The following is a 24289-nucleotide window of genomic DNA, read 5'->3' as shown; positions in this document are numbered from 1 at the left end:
AACAATATAAAATTAAGTTCAGATTTTCTTTAACAAAGAAATTCTTAAGGAATGAAACCCTTTTTTTTGCGCAAGAAAAAAAATGTTTTTTTAACCAATTATTATTTTGTTCTCATATCAAAATATTTTTTAAGTTGGATTTGATTCCTAATAGAAAATAGTAAAATTTAAACTTAATTCGACTTGCTTATATTTTAATTAATTTAATCCAGGTTAATGAATGGTATTAGTTTTTTCTTTTTCTTTTTTTTTAATTGTAATATTTTTCGCCACAAGATTTGAACTTGCAGAGTTCACAAAGAAATAATGTTTTGAATCACTTCTTTGGCTGGTATTTTCATTTTTACTTTTTCAACATTATGTTTGGAATTATATTTTATATTATATACAGAATTCTTTTCAGGTATTTTGTGACAATATTGGCAGGTTAAAAAAACCCAAAAAGAACAACGGAAAGGGTTGATATGCTGTCAAAATTCAGACTAGTGGAAAGGACAGGGCGAAATAGAAATGGAAGGAAAGGGGTTGAAAGTGTGTTAATTGCTTAGAGAAGTATTAATCCCACCTCCCACCCCCAATTGATAACAGATTATCCAGTTTCTTCCCCAATGTGGCCATGTTGATTATTCAGGCCCATGCAATAAAAAGAAAAAAAAGTATTGATTCAGTAATGAATTTCATTTTTGAAGATTTAGGAAATGGAATTTGGCTATAGGGTGCCTTTCCCAAAGATTTGGCAAAGTCTGTTATCTATCTTCTATATATATAAAAGCGAAAATGTGTGTTTGTATGTATGTATGTGTGTTTGTATGTCTCGCAAAATCTTTCGACACGGGTCACGGATTTTCACGAGATTGGTATCATTTAAAGTTCCAACCTTTGCCCGACAAATATCGAAACATTGGCCAAAAACATTAATTTCTTCACCCTAAAATCATCAGTTTTCTACAGGGAGGGGTCAGCAAAAACCGTCCTCTCATGACAAGTTCGCTTCTACGCATGTGCAAATGACATCGGAACATAATTTACTTTAAATATAAAATAAAACCGATCCAATTTCGTCGAACTCGTCTTAGCTCAGTTGCTTAGAGGGCACCCTCATTATCTTAAGGTTTTGGGTCCGAATCGTGGTGGGAGATGTCTTTTTTTTTTTTTTTTTTTAATTTTAATATTGAAACAGGGTTATTTAAGTTAGTGTTATTTTTGGTTTTTATTTTTCAGATTTTTTAAAGACATTTTAACGTTTGTTTTTCTGAGTTTTACATTTAACATCATTCGTTTGCCGTACGTTAGTATTTTTTGTGTTTTTTTCCAATTTTTTAAAGTTTTAACATTTATTTTTAAAAGAATATTTACTTCGCTTATTCTTATGCTTTGATTACCCCCCCCCCCCGAGCACACACACCTCTAAACACCCGGGCAATGCCAGGTACCCCCCACTAGTCTATATATATATAAAAGTAAAAATATATGTATGTATGTTTGTATGTCTCGCAAAAACTTTTGACAGACAGAACAAAAATTCACAAATTTGGTCTCATATTAAAGCCCGACCCTCCGGACGACAAATATCAAATTTTTGGCGCAAAAGGTCAACTCTAAGTTATAAAAAAAAAGTGACATCTTAACGATATTTATAAGTAATTTAATAAACGCTGAGTCATGTCACGTGACCATGACGTCACCAAGCTGTAATGGCGGTCTGTATATAAAAACATTTCATAAGGCGACTATCATACAAATTACAATATTAACTTACACGTTATGAAAACGTTACCAAAGTTATTAGCAGGTTAAAAATAGTTAGACGAAAAATTACAAGCCAAAAATGTGAAGTAAAAAAAAAATATGCTTAAAAAATATTAAGGATCAATGTTTTTACAAAAAAACAAAGCTAAAGGCCATTTTCTTTTTTAGTAACACTATTTCTTTTTAAAGTAAGGAAGATGAAGAGAGAGGGAGAGATATAGAGGGAGAGAGACATACACGCAAACACAGAGAGAGAGAGAGAGAGAGAAAAAGAGAGAGAGATGTCTAGACAGGAAACGAGATTCATTTTACTATGTTTTAAAATGTAAACAATGCATCTAAAAACATTACATATACGAAATAAGAGTGAATGGATTTGATCACATCCCAGGCATAAATCCTCCTTATTTTCGAGTAACGTTTGTTTCTCTACAGCTTGAGATCCCAGGTATAACCTCCCCTTATTTTCTTAGTGGAAGGCGGGGGGTGAGGGTGAGACTGCTTGAATTCTAAGACAGATACTACGCTTTGATCTTAGCCAAAAGACCAAATAACCGTCTTATACAGCTTAATTTTATACCAAGCATTTTCTTCTATTATAAAAAGATGCATAATTTATATTTATCGATTACTAAATTGAGAAAATATGTCATATTCCAAAAATTACATCTGAACTAAAAACATTATTATTTAGAAGTTTATTTATTATTATTATTATAGTTATTATTTTCGAGTGACATTTGTTTCTCTAAAGCTTGACATGCAAAGCATGACCTCCTCCTTATTTTCTTAGTGGGGGTGGGGGGAAAGATGAAACCACTTGAATTCTAAGAACAGATACTACATTTTTATCTTAGCCAAAAGACCAAGTAAAAAAAGGTGCATATTATATATTTATTCCAAACATCACACATCGCTTAACTGCTGATTCCAAATTCTTAAATAAAAACATTATTATTCAGAAAGCCATTCTTAGTATTGGGAGGTTATGTTTTTTATATAATCTTCAGTTAAGGAGGAAGGGTTTTAAGGAATTCATATAAAAGTATTATGTACTAGCAGATTACCCGACATAGTTGGAAATACATTGAATGTTTCCTAGCCTAATATCCAGCGTCGCCCGGGATTGTATTACATAGCTGTACTAGCAGAATATGCGACGTAGCTCAGGATTGGATAAAATTGGTGTATATGTACTAATTCTATTTGGGGGAAGGGGGGCAAAAGATGTGATCGCTTGAATTCTAAGGACAGATACTACACTTTGATCTTATTTATAATTTATTTTCTTGAAAATTTTTTACAATGCTTCAAAACAACAAACCAACAAACTTAGGCACAAGGCCTATAAGAAATTGAGGAGGGGGAAGGGGCAGGGTCTTTGTGACTATAGTAAAATTGTGAGGATGATGACTTTGGAGTCTTACTCTTGACTGACAACATTTACCACAATACCTCATTCTGTGGATCCTAATCTAACTAATAAATCCCCAGCGTTTTGAAAAAAACATATTTACAACTTGTAAAAATTATCTGTATGTTTGTGTATGCATTTTTTTTTGTGTGTTTGTGTGTATGATCAAAAGTTTAATTTCATTTAATAAAAAAGTTTATGAATATAAAATATGAAAAGGGAAGCTAGAAAAAAGTTCATGCAAAATAAAGTATAAAAACTGGGTTTTGGAAATGCGCTCCAACCGCAGTAGCCCATGGAAGTCCTCATATAGCGCACGGCTCAAGAAGGCCAACCTCTCTGTGTGTTTGTGACACAGGAGATCGGGCAGTCCCAAGCCTCCCTCACTCGTACTTTGAACACACACCTCTCTGCAAACATAATGCTTACCCTCGTTCCACAAGAGTGCATCGAGGTGCTCCTGTAAGCTGGTTCAGCATTTTGCAGGGAGGGGAAGTACAGACAGTAAAGGATGACCGGAAAGACGTATGTGGCACACGCCACTGCCTGACACTTCAAGGACAATTTCCTTTGAATCCAAGTCTTGAGACGAGTCGACCTTGGTCTCTACTTCCGACCAGTTTTTCTTCAGCTGGAGACTCGGTCCAAACCACACACCGACAATTCGGACCAGGCCGTCGGTCCAACTGAAGATGTCCGGAAGCGAATTTACTCCGGTCCAGGCACCCAACCGCAGACCCATTGAAGACGGCCTCTGTAACTTCTTCGTAGTGAGCACCTTGGTCACCACGTGAATGTTGGTGGGGCAAGACACGAACACGGCAACGTCATCGGCGAATGCGGAAACCCTGCTTGTATGCCTCCAGGGAGAGCTATTCTGTGCAGGACTGGTGTAGTCGCCTTGTTCCTTAACTTGCGAAGGAGGGGTTCCAACGCCAGGATGTACAAAAGAGGTGACAGCGGACAACCCTGACGCACCGACCAAGAGACGGCGAATGACTCCGACAGCTTACCGTTTATATGCACCGCTACAGTTGGCCTATCATACAGGACAAACATCCACTTGCGGAAGTCCGGATTAAAACCGGCAACCTCTAGCACAGATCCGAGGAACCGATGGTCGACCTTATCAAATGCCTTGGCCTGATCTAAACTGATCAGCATAGCTTCGATGTCGTCTTCTATTCCCTCTATGATCGTGCGGATCAAATGAAAATTGTCTTGAATCGATCTTTCTTCAAAGCATAGCTCTGGTCCGGTTCAATCAAGTCAGTGATGACAATCTGCAAGCGATTCACAAGAATCTTTGCCAAAATCTTTAATTCAGTGTTTAGCAGAGTCAAGGGCCTAAAATCATCAAAGTTTTCCGCCCCACCATGCCGTTGACCTTCCTCAGTAATGTGATTACTCCTTTAGTCACCTGTCCAGGAATGGAACCTTGAGCAAACTAATGGTTGAAACATCCTTCAGAATAGGGACCAACATGGGTGAGAACCTCAAGTAGAATTCGTAGGGTAGACCATCAAGCCCCTGGGACCTGTTGGAGCTGACCTGCTTCAACACAGTAATGACCTCATGTTCCGTAACAAGACCATCACAGCTAGCCGCTTGAGCCTCTGAGAGGCGGGGCAAGTCGGCCAAATAACTGCCAAACTCTTTGACCTTGAATCTGGGTAGTTGGATGAAGCGCTCTGATAGATGCTCCCGAAACCCCTCGCAGATCTCCCGAGTCGACACGAGGGTGTGTCCTTCCAGGTTATGTACTTTCCAAATGTATCCATCCGAACCACGTCTTAGAGCAGCCTTACGCTCAACAGCGTCAACATTAACAGCTTCATTAGAGTCTTTCATTAACCTAGCCCTAACTATCTGACCTTCATACTGCTTGTTAGCCAAGCGGCTGAGGTCTTGTTTATTTAGCGCTATCTCTAGGGGATCCCATCCCTCCACCGCCCGGATTAGCCTATCCTCTATACGCTTCTTTGCCTAACGTAATGCCTTGGCTGTACTGGACGGAGAAGCGTCTAATTTTGGCCTTAAGACTAACCCACCACTTACTTCCTGTAGCCACCCCCACTAGTGCCCGCTGAATTAATTCAGTGACCTTCAACCAGAAATCTTCCAGCTCCAACAAAGAGCTGTTAAACATCCAATATCAATTTAGGTTCAAACAGGCCATAACAAGTTTATGGTCCGAGTGTCCTAAAAAGTGGAACGTGGGCAAGATAGAAAGTTTACATCGCCTCTTCTAACTATAACATCCGATCCAAGTAAGTACTCGGATGGGAAGGCACACTAGCATGCCACGTCCACATCTGCCCTGGGTGATTCAGATGAAATCTGTCAACGAGGTCGCATGAAACCATCAGGTCAGACAGACTGCTGTCACACTACACCGACCTGCTAGTCCCCCGACCTTATTTATATTGGGATCAAAGATGGCATTCCAATCACCCATTAAAACTACCTGTTCCGGATCCTCAAGGAAGCCCTCCAACCGTCGAATAAAGGATACTCTCTCTAGAGCAGAATTGGGAGCATAAACAGCGACAATCCAAAAAACACTGCAATTAATGGCTACATCGACAACGATTGCCCGTCCGTCCTCGTCCGTGTGAACGACATTCACCGACGCTGACAGGGTGCGACTCACTAGCAAGGAGATTCTATGACTATAAGCATTGCCATATGTTGAGTAAACATCGTAGTCGCTTACCAGCACCTGACAATCCCCATCACAAACAAAGTGGGTCCCCTGGATACGGCAATATATATCTTAAGGGACACCAGGTCTCTCAGCACGCACAAGGCCTTGCTTCAACACCTAATGCCCCTCATATTGAAATAGCCAAGTTTAAAGACATCCTTTTAAACCCGTTTGTGACACTGCTTAAACCTTTTAAGCAGTGTCACAAACGGGTCTGAAGTCCTCGGAGGTGAGGTTTCAGCAGGTTTGGTCGAGACTGCCTGTAAGTAGTTCAGACGAAAGTTGCCCATCTTGAGCAGCAACTCCCACATCTAGGGGAAAGGTTAGTTTGAGTGCTCTGTATAAAGATGGGTGGACATACAGGGGGACTCTTCCTTCACACTTGAATCTGAATTTGATCAGGGAGGGATGATCCTGGTCCACCAATACGGGAGAATCCACTTCTTTCTGAGCTGCGAGGATCCAGTTCCACATAGGCTGGGTTCTGTGGTCCTTGTTCGCCCTCACCACTGTAAGCATCTTGGGTGTGTCTGGGAAATCCTTGAAATTAGTGATCTCTTTCTCTTGGATGTGGGTGAGGGCTTTTAACTTCCGAAACCGCTCCTTCTGCTTGCCTTTCAGGTCTGACGTGGCCTGCAGAAGGTCGGCTTCACAGATTTTGTCCCCGGGCAGAAACTGCAGTGATTTAGTACGTACTGATCTGACCGGAGCTGGCGAGTTCGTGGGGTTGGGGGTGTTTTGTTGCTCTCTCTCCTGTTCATTCCTCACAGTATTACTGCGGGAGGGGGACCATAACATGTACTTGGGACGCTCGGCCCGAGTTGTAGTTGGGGTTTGAGCATTTGGGGGGGGCTGTCCTTCCCTGGTGCGTCCTCCTCCATTTGGCGAGTCTCGGGGGTGGCTTCTTGGGTTGATGAGTTGACAGACGGGCTTCTGCTACTCTTCTTCCGTTGCCTCCTTGTTGCTTTTGAAGCTTGAAGTTGGGTAGGGGCCTCCTCTTCTGCTGAGCTCTCCCCCTCGGACTCTGTTGTGGAATTCTGGAGCTTCCTTTTTAGCTCTGGGTTGCTGGCCTTTGCTGGTATTGGTTCTGTTTCATCCTGCTTGGTTGCGTTCCTGGACTGGATGCCGGTGGGCTTGGTCTTCTGTGCTGCTTTGCCCTTCCTGGCCACTGTGCTCCAGCCCTCCTCTGTTCCTGGGATGCTGGTATTAGCAGCCTTTTTGACTGGTTGTGCTACTGTCGTGGGGACTGTGGTTGATGGTTTGTGTTTTGGGCAGTCCTTGGACATATGTCCCTGCTGTTGGCAGTGCCAACAATGCGGCCTCCTGCCTTCCGCTATAATGGAGAATGACCATTGATCGTAGCTCATCCAGGCCGGTATGTTGTTGAAACCGGCATGGTCTAAGCACATGAAGAGCTTGTATTCTCTGGTAAGGACATTTTGTGGTTCCTTTACTGCCTGAACGGCCTCCACCTCGCCATATTGGCTGAAAACTGTTCCAAGCTGTCTGGGACCCAAGTAACACGATACACCCAGCACTGATACTGTTGTCCTCCTCCCCTGGTATTTCGGTTTTAGGTCAATGTTCTTCAAGTGCATGTTCGATCTGGAAAGTTTGGTGGCCATTTCTTTGTCTGAGAGCAGCAGCTGTCACATGACGTAGCTCCATCTGTACATGTAGCTGGTTGGAATTTTGAGGTCATGTAGAAGCTGCGCCATGTTTTCCTTGATGACTCCAGTCAGGCCCTTTGTCCTGGAGTCTGAGCTGACGAGGGATAAGACTCTCGGCTAAAGTTCCTTCAAGGCGCCGGGAAGGGGTTTAATGATGTTCCCTTCCACGTACTCCTTGAAGGTGGAGTTGAACAGATCCCTGTATTCTTGTGGTGATAGGTCCTGTTCCTCAGGTCCCCAGGCTGCTGATGCTCCTTCTTCTGGCTGGCTGTTTTCTGCCTGATCCGGTTTATCCTCATGAACCTTTTTTGGTTTGGGGGGCTGGAGTAGAGATCATGGGAGCTGCTGGTTGGTTGGAGCCAGAGCGGGCCATTGCTCTTGGGAGGTGCTGGGTGTTGTCACGCTCTGTTCCCCTTTTCTCTTGGCTGCTCCCTTCTTCTTGGAGTCATTCTTGTGGGAGGTTGTGGTTGCTTCCCCCTTTTTGGTGGACTAATTTCCCTGGGCCAATTTTTGGGAAGTATTATATAGCGTAATTTCCTACTGAACATTATCTTCTATTAAAAAAAGATGCATATTATATGTTTATTGTGTACTAAATTGAGACAAGATGTCATATTCCAAAAATCACATCGCTGAACTGCTGATTCCATGAAATCAAGTGAATGAATCAGTGCACGCTGGGGATTTATTTGTAACATTTAAAAAATCATGTAAAGAACAAGTCGGCATGTTTAAAAAAACAAAAAAAACAAACAGCCATTTTCTTTTTAGTATTAGTAACAATATGATATCATAACTGTTTAACAGGAAAGGGGAAAGAGAGAAAAATGAGATCGCTTGAATTCTAACAACAGATACTACACTTTGATCTTAGCCAAAGGACAAAGTAACTGTATTATATAGCATAATTTCCTACCGAACATTATCTTCTATTAAAAAAAGATGCATATTATATATTTACCATGTACTAAATTGAGACAAAATGTCATATTCCGAAAATAACATTGCTGAACTGCCGATTCCAAAAAAAAGCAGGTAATGAATCAGTGAATGCTGATATTTGTAACATTTCAGAAATCCCGTAAATATATCAAGTAATCCTGAGTTAAAGAGGAGGGGGATTAAAGTCAATTAAAAGCTGAGACTGAAACTACACTAAGGAATTCATGTTGAAGTAATATGTACTAGCAGAATATGCGGCGTTGCCCGGGATTGGATGAAATAGGTTGGATGAGATAGGTGGAATGTTTCCTAGCAAAACCCCGGCGTCGCCTGGGATTGGATAAAATAGGTGGATATTTGTACTAGCAGAATACCCGGCACTGCCTGGGATTAGACAAGATAGGTGGATATATATACTAGAAGAATACCAGCCCTTACCCGGGATTGGAGAAGATAGGTGGAAATATGTGTTAGCAGAATACCTGGCGGCACCCTGGATCGGCTGAAATAAGTGGATATATGTACTAGCAGAATATCCGCCGTTTCCAGGATTAGATGAGGTAAGTAGATATATGTACTAGCAGAATACCGACGTTGCTCGGGATTGGTTGAGATAGGTGGAATTATGTATTAGCAGAATACTCGGCGTCGCTTGGAATTGGATGAAATAGGTGAAAATATTTACTAGTAGAATACTCGGCGTCGCCCAGGATTGGATGACATAGGTGGATATATGTACTAGCAGAATACCTGGCGTCGCCCTAGACTGGATGAGATATGTGGAAATATGTACCAGAAGAATACCCGGTGTCACCCTTGATCGGATGAGATATATACTAGCAGAATATTTGCCATTGCGCGGGATGAGGTGGATATATGTACTAGCAGAATACCCGGCATTGGATGAAATAGGTGGATATATGTACTAGCAGAATACCTGGCATTGGATGAAATAGGTGGATATATGTACTCGTAGATCACCCGGCGTTGCCCGGGATTGGATAAAATTGGTGAAATGTTTACTAGCAGAATACCCGGCGCACAGTGGGCCCAGAGGTGGAAATAGCCAAAATAAAAAAGTCTCAACAAAGATTTTTACAGGCTATAAACGTCATCTCCATCCAATTTCTGAATCAACCAAAAAAAAAAATTAGGTCTCTAGCACATCGTGGAGAGATTCTATCGCAATTTGAAATCATGCCAAATTCAGTCACGCGTCGCGTCGCGGAACGATATGATGACGACAAAGCTAAAAATTGGTAAAAATTGCTGATCGGTTCAGATTACGAATTTCCTATGGTAGAAGAGGCAAAATACTTATGATCGTATCATCAATTGACTAATATACCTTTAGATATGTGATTTAGGCCATTCAAACTATATTTAATGATAAAAATCCAAATTTTGGCCAAAAAATTATCCAAAATTAGCAAAAAATGACTGAAAATAGCCATATTTTTTGCAAAAAGTGCACAATAATTTATGAATAATCGCTGATAGTGACATACTAAACCATATATGTTTTGAAAAATTTAGGATGAGGTGGTTTAAAAAATGTTCAGTTTGACTTGTCACTATTAGCGGTTTGAATACGATTTATTGTTGAAAAATTACCTTGAAATTCAATTTATCTATATTTGGAGCCAAATTGGCGAAACAAGGTTTTTTGACAATTTTGAAATTCACATTGTTTAAGAACAAGACAAGGTTTTTGAGTTCTGTAAAAAAATGGTATCTTTCCTCCATTAAGCTCTTTCCAGTGAATTCCATAGGAAATAGCTAACATTCAATCTTTGTGTTCTTTGTGTTGATTGTGATAATTTAGTTTAATCAACTTGCCTGCATTTAGAATTAGGATCATAGATCATTAGCAAGGGGAGATAACGTGGCATTATCTAGTGTTAGTATAATGTTGTTTCATGCTTTATCAATATCATCTTGTAATTGATTATCTGTATATCTCTATCAACAGATCAAAGATGGCATCCATTGTAGATGATGATCGCACAGCTGTTTCTGAGTACCACGTTTTCCAGTCAATCATTGATGTGGCTTCTCAGATCAGCAGAAACAAATCTCCTGAGTATAAAAAATGTCTGCAACATTTCATGGACACGCATGGTATTAAGGAGTGTGAAGAAGTGACAACATTCTTTATGACAGGTTAGAAGCGTTTCGGGCATTTGAAAAATGCTAAAGTGGGAACCGCTAAAATCCTCGAGCAGGCTTCAAAATTAACCGACTTCGAAAGAAAGTATCCACCTTCAGTAGAACCACAAAAGAAACGCAGGAAAAGTTTTGTTGATTTGGGCTCCCGGATGCAGAAGGAAAGAACTGAATCTCTTCTTCAACACATCAGTGACTATGTCCAACAAGAATGCCCTGAATTGCGTGTCACCCAGCTACTTGGATATCTGATTCATAGAATTAACATTCAGTCCGAGAAGAAGATTGCCAAAGTCGGTCATGAGATCTTTACCTCCAGCATCACGAACACACGCTCCTTTGAAGTGGACGAGGCTATCGCTATTATGCACTCGCTGACACTAAGCAGGGACCAGATGAGGAAGATGAGAAACTTATTGGCTGCCAAAGGAATTTACTTTCCTACTAGTAATGAGTTGTTAGGTTAGAGGGAAGAAAGAAACTCTGTCCAAGGAGTCCAACAACAAGGACATTCGGAACTTCTTACAATTACGGACACGAAAAACTGACCCAATCCAATAATTGACAGATGCCATGGCTCGACTTCTGGAACCTTCAGATCCACGAATAAACAGCATAGCAACAGAGTTTCAGCCGAAGAAGTTCTGCACTGAATGTGGCGGTACTGACCACACAATTCGCTCGCACAGTCGACTGTTCAGTCTGCCTAAGAAGACATTCTTCTTGATTAGTCTATGTTGATCATTGATTTCTTGTTAGTTTATTTGTCATTCAGTTTATACTTATATGCTAGTGTTGGTTACTTGAATGCTTAGAATTGACAAAAAATGGATTGCACTTTGATTGCAATTACAATCATCTCATTAAATCCTATTTAATAACTATTGTTCATTCTGGTCCGGGGAATCTGATCAACAAATAAGCCAAATTTTCATCAATCCTACCCTAAAATTGACAAGAATGCGATCCGCCTAGCTCTTATCTAATAAAAATTTTGGAATCCTCATAAAATTACTGAGAAAACAAAAAAAAATTAATCCTCTAGCACTTCAGGAAGTCGTTTTATAACAAATTCAAGGTCGGAGAAAAATCTGGTTTTTATCCTCCGTCGTCTGCGACAAGCGTTGGCTCGGAAATCCTCATTTTCCCCATGAAAGGGCTCAAATGGTAATATAAATGGATTAAAAATGATTTCAGTAGGCCCAATTTACCATCTATATCCCTAAAAACTAATTTAGACCTATCAAAACATAGTCAGAACAACTTCCATTCTTATTTCCAAACTTTGGCCATCTGGGCCCAGTGTGTGGCGTGGCCCGGGGTTGTATGAGGTAGGTGGATATATGTACTAGCAAAATACCCGGCGTTGGATAAGATAGGTGGAAATATGTACTAACAGAACACCCGGCGTCGCCCTGGATTGGATGAGATAGGTGAATATATATATTAGTAGAATATTCGTCGTTGCCCGGGATTAGAGGAAATAGGTGGGTATATGTACTAGCAGAATACCCGACGTTGCTCAGGATTGGATGAAATAGGTGGAAATATCTACTAGGAGAATATCCGGCGTTGCCTGGGATCGAATGAGATAGGTGGATATATGTACTGATAGAATACCTGGCGTTGTCCAGGATTGGATGATATAGGTGGAATGTTTCCTAGTAGAATACTCGGCATCACCTGGGATCAGATAAAATAGGTGGATATTTGTAATAGCAGAATAGCCAGTGTCGCCCGGGATCAGATGAAATAGATTGATATATGTACTAGCAGAATATCTGGCGTCGCCCGGGATTGGATAAGATAGGTGGAAATAAGTACTAGCAGAATACTCTGCATTGCCTGGAATTGATTGGTTGTTTTATGGCATATCAACCCTTTTCAGGTTATTTAATACCGAATCCGGTGATTTTGAAGAAAAAGTTTTAATAGAATATATTTGTTTTTTGCAAGTCGATTTCTATTACACCCATAGTTGGAACCCGAACAGGTACTACCACTCCGGGTCAGTGGACCTGGGAGCAATGGCAATTAAAGGGTGGCTCCACACTCCCCAGAGCCCGCAAGCTGGGGCTTCACCATTGGATATAGTTTAAGGTCATATCCAGGACCTGCCTGGGATTGGATGCGATAGGTGGATATATGTACTTGCAGAATACCCGCCGTCACTCAGGATTGGAGGAGATAGGTTGATACATGTACTAGCAAAATACCTGGCGTTACCCGGGATTTGATGAGATAGGTGGAAATATGTATTAGCAGAATACCCAGCATCGCCCTGGATCGGATGAGATAGGTGGATATATATAATAGCAGAATATCCGCCATTGACTGGGATTAGAAGAGATAGGTGGATATATGTACTAGCAGAATACCCGGCATTGCCCAGGATTGGATGAGATAGGTGAATATATGTACTAGCAGAATACCCAACGTCGCCCGGGATTGGATGAGATAGGTGGAAATATGTACAAACAGAATACCCGGCGTCGCACTGGTTTGGATTAGATAGGCGGAAATATATATTAACAGAATACCCGGCATCGCACGTGATTGTATTACATAGGTGGAAATATATACAAACAGAATACCCGATGCAGCCAGAGATTGAATGAGACGGGTGTTAATATATACTAGCAGAATACCCAGAATCGCCCTTGAATGGATTAAATAGGTGGAAATAGATAATAGAAGCATACCCGCCATGGCCTGGGATTGAATAACCTTGCTAGAAATATATACTAGCTTTGTACCCACCCTCGCTCGGTATTGAATGAAGTTGGTAGAAATATATACTGGCAGAATGTATCAAAGTTATTATTTTAATAAGGGAGGGGGCGACAATGTGGGTTAAATCATTTAAAATGATTGTCGAAATTAGTAACATATCCAATACTTTTGAAAAATGATGAAATGTGAGTTATTTTATTGGTGTGTTTGTAATGAAATAAACAGCCAAGACAATGTATCAAAGTTATAATTTTAGTAAGAGGGGGGGGGGATATGTGGGTTAAATTATGAAAAACGATTTTTGAAATTAGTAACATATCCAAGAATTATGGGATTCAACGAGATAAGTCCAAATATATACTAGCAGATTACCCAGAGTCACTCGGGATTGAATGAGAGACATGCAAATGTACACAAGCAGAATATACGGGCGCCTGGGATCCAATAGGATAGATACAAATATATACTATCAGAATACCTGGTGTCACCTTGGATTGAATGAGATTGATTGAAATATATACTAGCAGAATACCTGGTGTCACCTTGGATTGAATGAGATTGATTGAAATATATACTAGCAGAATACCTGGTGTCACCTTGGATTGAATGAGATTGATTGAAATATATACTAGCAGAATACCTGGTGTCACCTTGGATTGAATGAGATTGATTGAAATATATACTAGTGGAATACCCGGTGTTGCCTGGGATTGAATGAAGAAGGTGAGAATATATATGAGCAAAATTATCAGCGTCGCTTGGCATTGAATGAGATCGGTAGAAATATATTAGCAGAATACCCTTCATTGCCTAGGATATAATAATATAGGTGGAAATATATAGAAGCAGAATACCAGGCATCACCTGGGATTTAATAATGGAAGTGCAAATAAATACTAACAGAATACCTGGCATCACCTGGGGATGAATGAGATAGGTACAAATACAGAACAGATGAATACTTGGCATCGCTCGGGATTGTATTAGATAGCTGCACATATACACTAGCAGAATACCTGGTGCTGCTCAAGATTGAATGAGATAGGTGAGAAAATTTACTACCAAAATCTCCAGCGTCACCCGGGATTGAAGGAGATTGATGAAAATATATATTAGCAAAATTCCTGGCGTTGCTCAGCATTGAATGAGATAGGTGCAAATATATACTAGCAGAATAATCAGCGTCGCTCTGGATAAAATGAGGGTGGCAGAATATAAAGTTTGTACCGTGAATGGCTTAAACAATTTTCTATCTCAAAATTAGATTAATACATATATATTGTTGGTTTTCTATGAAAGTTTACTAGGCCAGTTTCTTTAGGAGGTAATCTATATTTTTTTGGAATTTTTTATGTTATTATCCAGGAATGATGTGATGGTTGTAGTGGTGGGTAGAAAGAAGCATGATTATGTTAATCTTAAACATTTTTGTGTTTTCTTTTGGGGGTTGGATTGTAGAGAGTAATGTGCGTTTTGAGGTAAAAACGCTTGTGAAATTGTTTCATATATGTATTTAAATTACCCATCTTAGTGAAGGTAAAATTATTTTAAGTATGTGTTGTATATTACCCGTCCTTGCAAAGGTAAAATTATTTCATATACATGCTGTAAATTACCTACCCTAGGTAAGATACAATTATTTCATATGTGAAATGTGAAATACCCGTCCTAGGTAAGGAAAATATTCTTTTGCTCAAAATAGCAAATGATACATAGACATTAAAAATTCCTCTCTCCAAAGAATAACAAATATATTCAAAATCAAATTCAATTTTCTCATTGTTTATACGGTCCAAAGCAGTCTATAATATAATTTGCACTTGTGTGTCTGTCTGTATGTATGTCTACCTAAAACTTTCGACAGAGGTGACAGATTTTCACAAGATCAGTATCGTTTTGAAGCTCGACCCTTCAGATGAAAAATATAAAAAAATTTGTTAAAAACATTAATTCCTTCACCCTCAACTGGGCACTTTTCTACAAGGAGAGGTCGCTATTTTCACTGATATTTTCGAAAGTCATTCCCTCATTTCGATTGAATAGCCTTAATTTAAAATTTTGCCACTTCCGGTTTGCCGATGAAAGCAACGGCAAATACATCACTTTTTTTTCACGTTCCTTTCCTCCTTCACGGTTTGAGCCTGCCTGCCTACTACCATATTTTCTTTCTTTTTTTTTTTTTTTGCTAAACACACACCTCCAAACACCCGACCAATGCCGAGCACTCAGGATAGTCTATAATATAAATCTCAATCGTTCGTTTATGTGAATGTATGTATGTCTCACTAAAACTTTCGACATACACGACCAACACTGACAAAATTGGTATTGTTTGAAAGCTCAGTCTTTTGGTTGACAAATATCAAAAAAAATTAATTTTTCCCCATCAACTGAGCCGTTTTTTACAAAGACGGGTCACTTTTTTCGTTGACATTTTTGCAAAGTCATTCCGCCCTGCGACATATGCATAAAATGTTATTTGGAATGCTCGTGACGTCACAAGTCGGGTGTCCAAGAGGACTAAACACTTTCCTTTTTTTTTTCAAATTCTTTTTCTTCTTAGTGTTACAGGTTCAAGCCTGACTGCTTATTACTTTGTTTTTTCGTATTTTATTTTTGCGCTCGCACGAGTGCTCACTTTTCATTTTTTTTTTTTTTAGTGGGTTTTGAAACATTTTTTTTTAGGGCTCCGTTGATCAATATCCTTACCATAAAACCACTCCACACTATGGCAATGCCGGATACCCCGGCTAAATTTATTTTATTTTTTTGCACTTGCACGGGTACTGCTGGGTATTTAATTATTTTTCATAGGGACTTTGGTTGCTCAATACCCATACTATTTTTTTGCGTTCGGTTTTGCTTCTGGCTGGTGGCACCCAAACGACACCCCGTTTTCACATTTTTTTAAAAATTAAAAGCGGATTTTACGTTCAGCCAACCTACCCCCTTTCCATTTTTTTTATGACAGCGCAACGTTGGGCGCTGGAAATAAACTGTAAATTGACCAAAACATATTTAGAATGTACGGACATGTCAGGCAACGAAAATGTCATTCCCGAAAATTATGTAAATTGATCAAATAGTTTTGTTTTTAACTAAGAAAATCAAACTCTGTGAGAAGCGATGTGCTCTGATCCGTCATATTTAATGAAGGGAGACAACTTAATTTGAACTACCAACATTTTAAAAGTCTTGTAATTGATACAATATAGTATTAATTGCTAAAAATTGTAAAAAATACTTTTCAATGCATGATCAATTTACGTAACTTTTGGAATATGACATTTTCATTCAGTGGCAGCATGAAGATTTTTCTGCTTTTATTATTTTTAGGTTGAATTCTAGATAAGCATAAATATATTAACAATATTTAAATGTATTTTAATATGTATTTAATAAAATGAAATATATTAATATTTAAATGTATTTTAATATGTATTCAATAAAATGAAATATATTAATATTTAAATGTATTTTAATATGTATTCAATAAAATGAAATGCAAAAAAAAAAAAAAAAAAATCAAATGTAATATTTTTGGATAAATTTATAAAAAATTCTTTTTACATTACCCCAAAAAAAACATTTAATGCATGCGCATCAGGCATTCTTTCTTGAATTGGTAAAATTAAAAAAAAAAAAGAAAGCGACATTATTCCACTGACAGTGTCGTGGGGTAGTGATTAACTAGATTGGGTTGTAAGCTTTCAATTTTCACGTTCAAGCCCACGTAACGTTGGTCTATTTTTTATGTTTTTTTTATTTTATTTTTTTTTTAAGTTTTAACATTTAAACAGGTTCAAAAAGCTTTTTATTTGCCATAACATTTTTCTTATTTCTAGGCTTATGTAATGTGATAGTTTTCCTTTTAAAACAAAAACTGAATTATTTTCAAGTTCGCTTAAACTGGTTTTCATGTACGTTTTTTTTTTTTTTGTTTTTTTTTCACACCTCTCTCCACCCGAGCTGCGTCTAATTTTTTTTCTGGGGGTTGCTCAAACCTTTGACACACGCGACCAACATGGTCAAAATTGGTATCACTGTAAAGCTCAGTTTCTCGGCCAACAAGTATCCAAAACTTGGCCAAAAACATTCATTCTTTCACCATTAACTGGGCCATTTTTTACAAGAAGGGGGTGGGGGAGGGTCACTTTTTTCGTTGACATTTTTACAAAGTCATCATACACCTTGCAATGACTAGCCTTATTTCGAAACCTGCCGACGTCATTTGTCACAGTGGGTGTGCGTGTGTGTGTGGGGGGAGGCTTTTTCCCCCTCCTTTTTATTACAAGTTCGAGCCTGCCTGCATGCTACTTTTTGTTTTTGCACTTCAACAGGGATTCACTGCTATTTTCAATTTTTTTAAGGGATTGGTTAATTTTTTATTTATTTTAATTTAATTTAGGGCTCTGTAGCTCATTACCATAAAATCTCTCCACACCCGGGCAACGCCGAATACCCACACTAATTTTTTTTTTTTTTTTTTTTTTTTTTTACGGTTACAAAATTTTGCTTTTAGTTTCACTTCTGGCTGATAGCACCCAAACGACGCCCACTTTCCTCTGCCCCATTGTCATAGTTATTTATTTTTTTTTACGACTGCAACACCAGGTGTCCCCGCTAGTTCAGTAATAAAATCACTTTTCAAGGGTCTCTGACAGCCGAATGATGACTCTGTTCAGGCTTGGTGGTCTTGTCACAAGAACCATATCCAGACAAAGAACATAATACTCTTGACCAATATTGAAACAAGAATAAAACAATAGCGGATTGTTATTCAGACACCAATTATCGGTGGAACAAGATATGAGGCAAACCGAATTCTTAAGCAAATAGATAAATTGCTTATCAAAAAGGCTGAAAGGACCACACTCACTCATGCCATGGCATTGATTGTTAATTAAAACACTGCCATTAACCATTTCTTTAAAGATGAAACTTTGATAAGGGATTAAGTAAAGAAAGTGCATTTGTAATTTTGAGGGTTGGTTGGTTTTTTGTTTTACGGCATATCAACCCTTTTCAGGTTATTTAATGCCGAATCCAAAGATTTTGAAGAAAAATTTTTTTTAATAGAATATATTTGTTGTTTTCACGTCGGTTTCTATTTAACCCATAGTTGGGACCCTAACAGGTACTACCACTCCGGGTCAGAGTGGACCTGGGAGCAATGGTAATTAAAGAGTGGCTCTACACTCCCCAAAACCCACAAGCTGGGGCCTCACCACTGGATATAGTTTAAGGTCATATCCAGGACCCCCATTGAGGGACTTTTACCCTCTGCAGGGGGGGCAGTCGGCGTATTCTAATGCCCCACCGACAGGGCCGTAATTTTGAGGGAGACTAGTAATTTGTCTGACAGGACCCTTCTATACCCAAAGCCTTAACTAGAGTGATCGCTGAGCACCAGGAGATCAACTAGGACCCAAGCCAGCCAAATTTGGTGATATCACTCACTGGACATTGCTGAACAAGCAAGTGAAAATAAACCATCCTCTAAGATATATTTCACTTAGTTTTGTTCAAACTAATATACTTTTACAGTTGTTTTTTATTTTTAAAAACCATCATTTGAAAGACTGTATTGGTTTCAAAAAGTAACATCTTCAGTCATAAAACTAAAGATACCAGACAGAAGACTATTATAATCCAGAGCACTATTTACAAGATAGTACTTAATATGGCATAATCATAGACACACTGATTCCCGCTGGATCACCAAAGTTAAGCAATGTTGAACCTGGTCAGTAATAAATGGGTGACCATTTGGACTTCTAGGTGCTGTATGTGTTCTCTGCTTATCTCGGCACTGTTTCCAGTCATCTTGGACTTATCCTTGCCACTGAACTCAAAAGTGCAGATTTAGGAGAGGTGTGATTGGAATTACGCAACCCTTACATCACAATTACAGGCGCAGCTGCCCCTAAGAAGTATCCTTGGTCTTTCGAGACTTATTTTCTATACCAATTCAATGAATCATGAATTTATTCAACCACAAATTGATAAGACTTACACATATATAAATTATATAACAGATATTACAAACACATTAACAAACTCAGAGAGAAAAGAAATTGAAAGTGAAAACCCTAAATAATCCATTTCCACTACTAACTATTAAAACACTGTTCTCTCAGTGACTACTGTACACACTGATTAACCCTTATCTTCAAACAGCTTTCGGGCCTTGATAAGTGATGACTCCCATGTAAAAAAAATTTTAATTGTGAATTTCTATTATTTATAATTAATTGTTCGCATATGGTGTTAAATTCTATACTAGGTTTGTTTAGTAGGTGATTGTCACCCAACATATGTGCTGCTTCTATGTGTCTTTTTCCCTATCATTCTTTGTATATAATTTTTACTTTGTCTAATAAATTCAAAATGTTGGGTGACGATCACCTATTAAGTAGACCTAGTATAGAATTTATAACAATACAGGAACCATTAATTATAAATAATAGATAACAAATCACTGTATACATTATTATCAAGCCCCCTTAAAAATACTTAAGGATGGCTACTGTCTGCGGAATAATAACTAAAAGGCAGTCAACTAGTGTTCATGCAATGTTCACGACTTCTGCTCGTTCAAACACTTTACATTGTCTAATGTATTCGCATGAAAGTGACGTTTAATAGTTCTTAATTCTTTTCATTCCTGTGGCAATTGTTTGGTGGCCCAGAGGTAAAGGCTTAGCAAATGGAGCAAAAGGGTGTTTCGTGGTTGGGTTCAAATTTCATGACCCCCAGAAATTGTTACCCTCTACACTAATGATTGTGTAAGCATTAAACACTAGTGTCTGTAGGTATAAAGAATATATTTAATTATATAAAGATATATATATATATATATATATATATATATATATTTCAGGTATTTCAGGGGTTCTCAGATGTTTAGAGCATGCCGGTATGATCTGGGATGCAATTCAAAAAGCCAAGCAAAAACAGAAAAGAAAATCTTGATGTCATATGGCTTGACTTGGCAAATGCCTATGAATCTGTCCCACACGAAATGATCCAGATGTCCATTCAAAAAAATAAAGTTCATCTAATATAACTACCTTAATCTACTAATTACACACCTTAACATTATTACTTTGCTGACAAATAAATAAAAATTACAACCATTTACTTGCCCATCATTAATTCCTCCTACTCTCATCATCTTTTACACTTTTCATATCGTTTTATATCGTCCGATTTCTAATTATTCATACTATATTGGAACTAAACACCACTATTTCTAATCACTTGTGTAGATGTGTACTTCCCTAGACCATTTTATAGTGTAACAATTTTTTTGCTATTTTTTAGTTTAGATAATTTGAAAAAAATTTTTTTTTATTTTAGTTTAGTAAAGTTTATTAGTTTAGTAAATGTTTTTTCTTGTTATTGCTCTTGTTTTAGTATTTAGTTTTAATACATGTTAAATATCTACCATATATTTTATTTCTGGCTCAAAATTTCTACACCCTTTTTATACAAGGATGTATATTTAAGCACAATTGGATGGATGGATGTTAGCACTGCGGCAATGACTAACGTCCCCGAAAACCTTTCCATTTTATTTACATCCTCCCACCCACTCCAACCCAAATAACATCCGCCTTTAATGACACATTTTGGCTCATTTCAAATATGTTGACACACACCCGTCACCTTTTAATCTGATTGATTTTATACATGGCACATATCTACACTTCCTTTTTTTTCTTTGTTTTCCTTTCTTTCTATCTCCTTTTTATATTAATTTTTTTATAATTATATTTTTCTTTCTATATATATATATATATATATATATATATATATATATATATATATATATTTCTCTTAATTTCCACATGTGCCCCCAAAATAATGTATCCTCTTCCCTTTTCATTTTATCTTTCATCATCTGAGGAAACAGACAAGATTTCTTGTCTGCAGAAACAATTGTTACAGACCAAGTTAATGTTTTCAGGCTGTAAAATACAAAACATACTCAGCTCTATATTATTTAATTGGAATTCATCATTGAGATGAGTATTATTTATTAATTTTATTTATTGCCGACTATTATCCTCATCTTAGTTGTTTCACAACGTTTCAGCCAACTATTCCTCTGGCCTTCGTCAGATGGTAACCACGACAGATTGGAACTCTGAATCTCCTGACTGCATTCACTGCAATTACTGCCTTCCGTAGGTGTTGTCGTCTCACCACGTTTTGGAAGCCTCTGGCCGGTTTTGGGTAGGATTGAAACTGCTATCTTCAGACAATTCTCACCTGGAACTGTAGAGATTCAATGTCTATCAACTATGCCACGTGCCCCGAAGGGCGATCAAGGTTGAATTTTTTTTGGTCTTATAAATTCATGTTTATTATCTGATCTTCCATGGTCGGATCCGTACCGAATGGTATACATATTATTTTAATTGGAATTCATTGAAATGAATATTATTTATCAATTTTTATTTATTGTGGACTATCATCTAGATAGCTGTTTCAAGTTGACGAAGGCCAGAGGAATAGTAGGCCGAAACATTATGAAACAACTAAGAAAAGATTAGAATAATAGTCCGCAATAAATAAAAATTAATATTCAGCTCTATTAATGTATTGAGCACTTTTTATCCTTTTTTACCACTTATATCTCTTAATATACATATATATATATATATATATATATATATATATATATATATATATATATATATATATATATATATACACACACACTTATAGCCAAATTGAATATTGAAATGCTCATATCTTCTATGAGACAAAACTACATAAAAATTGCAGGCTTTTTGAAGATTATAATACTATACTATGATTAAAATTTTATGACAATTAGTAAAAAAGAACCAATATTTTCAAACCAATAAAATATGCCCAAATTTGCCTACATTTGTATACATAGTTGCCGCTTTGGGATGAATTTTGCTTGGTTGTCTCCCTGTGCCCTTGCTAAAGCTACTAATATATAGTAATCTGTAGTAATAAAGCCAGTTCAATACATCCAGTGTGAATTTCATAGTAGGTATAAAAAAAACTCTAAAGTTAGCATTGACATATTTGAACTTTTAATATGTTTAAACTATTTTGAAGAATTACTGGAAATGTTTAATTCCCAAGTCATAAGAGATGCTTATGTTAGTGTTGGGGATGTTATCCTAGGAATGTTATGAATAGATCTGATTATGGATGGCATGTCAAACTTTATGATCACTTAATGCGGAGAACTAGATATTTTTTAGTAAAAAGTGTTGACGATAAGATGGAGGGAAGCTACAAATATCAAAATATTACAGATATTGAACGTATAAGTATTAGGATTTGTATTAAAATGAAACATATATAAAGATTTGTATTAAAATGAAAAAAACATTTGTTTTTTCAGAGTAAATTATGCTTACCTGCCTCAGTCTACTTGGTCGGACTGAAGGGGGTGATATGACTTCAGGAGTAACTTGTGATTTTGTGCTGGTTTTTTTCTTTGAAAGGTTGATATTCTCAACATTTTCCTAAACAAAGTATAAAAAAAATAAACAAGGAACAGAATGTTATTGTAAAAAGAAATAGGAGAAAAAAATGTTTTTTAAAAAAACTGGATTACCATTTTAGGCTCTTCAGGTGAGTCTGCTTGAAAATCTTCACTCTCATTCTCGTCCTCATCTTCGTTCTCATCTTCATCTTCACTTTTCAAGAATGGATCAGGAAAAGCTTTATGGCGATAGACTCTTAAGTCTGCCCCACAGAATTGAGGAAAATGAATATAGACATTGCCTTCAGCATCAGAGCCCAGATTATATTCTCGCTGATCTTCAGGTGGTTGCAACTCAATTGCTTCACGCAACGAATCTTGGATTTCCTGTAAAAGGATTGTAATAATTTTGAAAATTTGAAAATTATTATCATATATGAAGTCTGATGTAAACATTGATTTTTGCATCATAAAGAATTTGCATAGAATTGTGGCATTAATATTTCTGATTAATTTATAACTTTATCATTTTTTTGGGTACTTTTATCAGACATAGGAAAGCAACAATTAAAAGAAAGGATGGTTTATCATTAAAGGCCATTACCAAGCAAACTTGGAACTGGAGATAGGCAAGATTTCTGAATATTAAATATATACTTAAAATACAAATAATGAAAAGTAACGTTTTATTCAGCAGATATGAATGCACTTATAAAGCAGCACTTAAAATACCATGTGTATATATAGAAGAGAAAGTATGAAAAGAACACTTTTATTCAAGATCATCCACTTAAAATACACTATAGTGTGTTGACAATGAAACCTATGAAATTATCTGTTTAAATTTCATCTAATTTAAAAAGTGTAAATAATTTTATTCAAAAGATGCAGTACAAATACAATTCTTAATCAGAACACAGTTCAATTTTACAAAGAACCAAACAGTAAAAACAAAAAAATGTATAAACAAAATTGAACATTTCAAAGCAATAAAAATATTTCAACATTTACAAATCAAAATGAAACTATTAATCCTAATTATCTATTAGGTGTATATCTCATAAACTTTGTACTGTAAGGAAAATCAGTAACAAAATTATAGTTCATCTTCCAATGATAAAACAAACAAGCAAAAACCAGTGCTTATTTATATTGAGGAACATGCAGAATATAACAATTCACAAAAAAAATTAATATACTTGCTTATCAGTTGAAAATATTAGTGTACACCAAAAAATGACAGAAAAATTAACTTAAATTATTTTAATGTTTGGTACTACGAAAAAAAAAAGGTTATATTGTACATATCCGTTATGGAATGAAGTTCTCCGAAAAAAAAAAAAAAATTCACTTAATTTCATCAAGTAGTTTTTTTTTTTTTTTTTTTTTTTTTTACAGCGAAAAACCAATTTATGATACCAAGAAAAAAG

General features: G+C 37.1%; 1 protein-coding gene across 1 annotated transcript in view; it reads right to left on the bottom strand.

Moving 5' to 3' along the window:
- The window catches only part of LOC145276882 (uncharacterized), a 126195-nt gene that overhangs the window by 11576 nt on the left and 90330 nt on the right, over positions 1–24289 (bottom strand). Inside the window, exons 9-10 of the mRNA XM_080128306.1 lie at positions 22992–23246; positions 22792–22899 (exon numbers count right to left, since the gene is read on the bottom strand). Of these exons, the coding sequence (XP_079984432.1) occupies positions 22792–22899; positions 22992–23246 (363 nt within the window). The remainder of the gene's footprint in view (positions 1–22791; positions 22900–22991; positions 23247–24289) is intronic.

Source organism: Euprymna scolopes, chromosome 5, assembly GCF_053919585.1.
Source record: "Euprymna scolopes isolate OS-2025 chromosome 5, ASM5391958v1, whole genome shotgun sequence".
Taxonomy (NCBI): domain Eukaryota; kingdom Metazoa; phylum Mollusca; class Cephalopoda; order Sepiida; family Sepiolidae; genus Euprymna; species Euprymna scolopes.
The sequence above is the reverse complement of the archived record's forward strand: the minus strand, read 5'-3'. Positions and strand labels throughout refer to the sequence as shown.